This window comes from Atta colombica, unplaced genomic scaffold, assembly GCF_001594045.1.
Source record: "Atta colombica isolate Treedump-2 unplaced genomic scaffold, Acol1.0 scaffold116, whole genome shotgun sequence".
In the NCBI taxonomy this organism is placed as follows: Eukaryota; Metazoa; Arthropoda; class Insecta; order Hymenoptera; family Formicidae; genus Atta; species Atta colombica.
In genome coordinates, this window is record NW_017259202.1 from 288710 (window position 1) to 290692 (window position 1983).

The 1983-nt window shown below is 42.4% G+C and overlaps 1 protein-coding gene across 2 annotated transcripts in view; it reads left to right on the forward strand.

The window, feature by feature from the left end:
* LOC108694146 (zinc finger and BTB domain-containing protein 14) overlaps positions 1 to 1905 on the forward strand; it is a 5180-nt gene extending 3275 nt beyond the window's left edge. For both annotated transcript variants that reach the window (XM_018203451.1, XM_018203450.1), the window contains exons 2-6: positions 77 to 318; positions 474 to 992; positions 1084 to 1191; positions 1278 to 1442; positions 1519 to 1905. In XM_018203451.1, the coding sequence (XP_018058940.1) occupies positions 77 to 318; positions 474 to 992; positions 1084 to 1191; positions 1278 to 1442; positions 1519 to 1905 (1421 nt within the window). The remainder of the gene's footprint in view (positions 1 to 76; positions 319 to 473; positions 993 to 1083; positions 1192 to 1277; positions 1443 to 1518) is intronic.
* The last annotated feature ends 78 nt before the right edge of the window (positions 1906 to 1983 follow it).

Consider the following 1983-nt stretch of genomic DNA (forward strand, 5'->3'; position numbering starts at 1 on the left):
AATATTATATTTTTGAATTTTAAATTATTTAATAATAGCCTTATAATAACTTGATAATCGTTTTTGTCTGATACAGAAAAGATGGCCATCGCCGCCTCGGAGAATTATCAGCTCAAATGGCACAGCTACGGAGCGCATCTGCACAGCTCCGTCGCGACTCTGCTTCACTCAGAATCCTTCGCGGACGTTTTACTGGCAACGTCCTGCGGGCGGCACGTGGCGGCCCATCGATTCGTCCTCGCGGCTTGCTCGTCTTACCTCAGTCACATTTTTCAAACATGCCATTTCGGCGCCAACACCAACGCTCCGATAATCGTGGTCGGTAATCAAAATCTTTCTCACTTGTACAAACTTTTATTAGCGTCATTAATGTTTTCTTTTCGTGTAGTTCTTCTCAAACCTCTTGTCAAATAGATTCGGAACAACATGTAGATGTTGAATAACGGAATGACATACGTTATTTCATGCCGTAGGTGTTGCCTACGGAGATAGGATACCGCACGTTAAAAATCCTGATACAGTACATGTACAGTGGCGAAGCCACTGTGACCAACGATCAGCTGGAAGGAGTCCTCAAAGCCGGCGACATACTACGTGTACGTGGACTGTGGAGATCAAATACCGGCAGCAGCAAGAAGGAAAACATACAATCGAATAATCAGAAAATCGAACGTGACAAGCGGGAAACGTCACAGCTGACCGGACAAATACAAAAGATCAAACTGGTACAACCAACCGCGGAGAAGGTAATCGAGAATGTACAGCAAGCAGCCACGACTTGCCAAAATAATATACAGCCCGCAAAATCGGTTGAAAGGAAGAGCACAGAGAAAATCGAGGATAAGACTAACGAATCTGAGACTAAGAAAGTCTCGGAGGAGAAGAATGAGCAGAGCAAAAACAAGGAAAACCTCGAGACAAACGGCAAAAAGAAGAAACCCGTTAACAGCGACGTCGAATCGAATAAGTCCAAGAGCGAAGGTGGTGAAAACGTGAGCTAGGTTTTTTTAGGTTTAGCAATAATGCAATAAAGAGAAGCACTCGTTTATTAATGAAAAGCCTAATATTCTTTTTATTTTTTAGACTGAATTAAACTTGGAGTTGTTAGTAAAAGACGAGCCGATCGATTGGGAAGAAACGATCGACCCGTCGGAATCACTCACGATAGACCATGAAATCGATATCAAACCAGTGCGTAAAGCTACCATAGGCAATTGGTGCTTTTTTTTAATATAATAAAATTTAAGATAATAATGTTTGCTCTATTGTTGTCGCAGGAGATCGTACATAGCGCGGATGAGGATGGAGATATGGAGGAGGAAGAATATACCCCACTGACATGCGATATGTGCAGTCAAACGTTTAACAGACCGTCGGATTGGGTGAGACATATAGAATTTACGCACGCTGACATGACTGAAAATCGGAGAAAGAAACGAAAGGTACTTTGTCACGAATTCTTTATGTATGTATACGCACATGAAAGATTGTAAAACGAAGAAAATGCGGCGGTTTCAGGACGATATAAACGACGACAGCAAGGACTTTCCCCCTCTGAAGTGTGATCTATGTGGCAACATGTATTCCACACCGCAAGAGTGGGTGCGTCACATACAGACGGAACATACAGAGGAGCAGTTGGCCTTGATGAACAATTCGGCGCCCCCTAAGCCGAAAAGGGTTCACAATCACCAAAAGTTATGCAACATATGTCAAAAAGAATTCCCGAGTCACGCTTCGATGGTCATCCATCAAAGAACGCATACGGGCGAAAAGCCTTTTCTTTGCTCTTACTGTAAAAAAGGCTTCAACGTAAAGAGCAACTTGCTGAGGCATTTAAGGACACTGCATGACAAATACGTACATCCTAGCTTATACGGAAGTAATGGTAGCACGAACGCTTAAAGACCCTTCATATTTCTTTCCGACTATATATGTATGTGTGTATGTGTGTGTGCGTATATACAATATATATATATATAT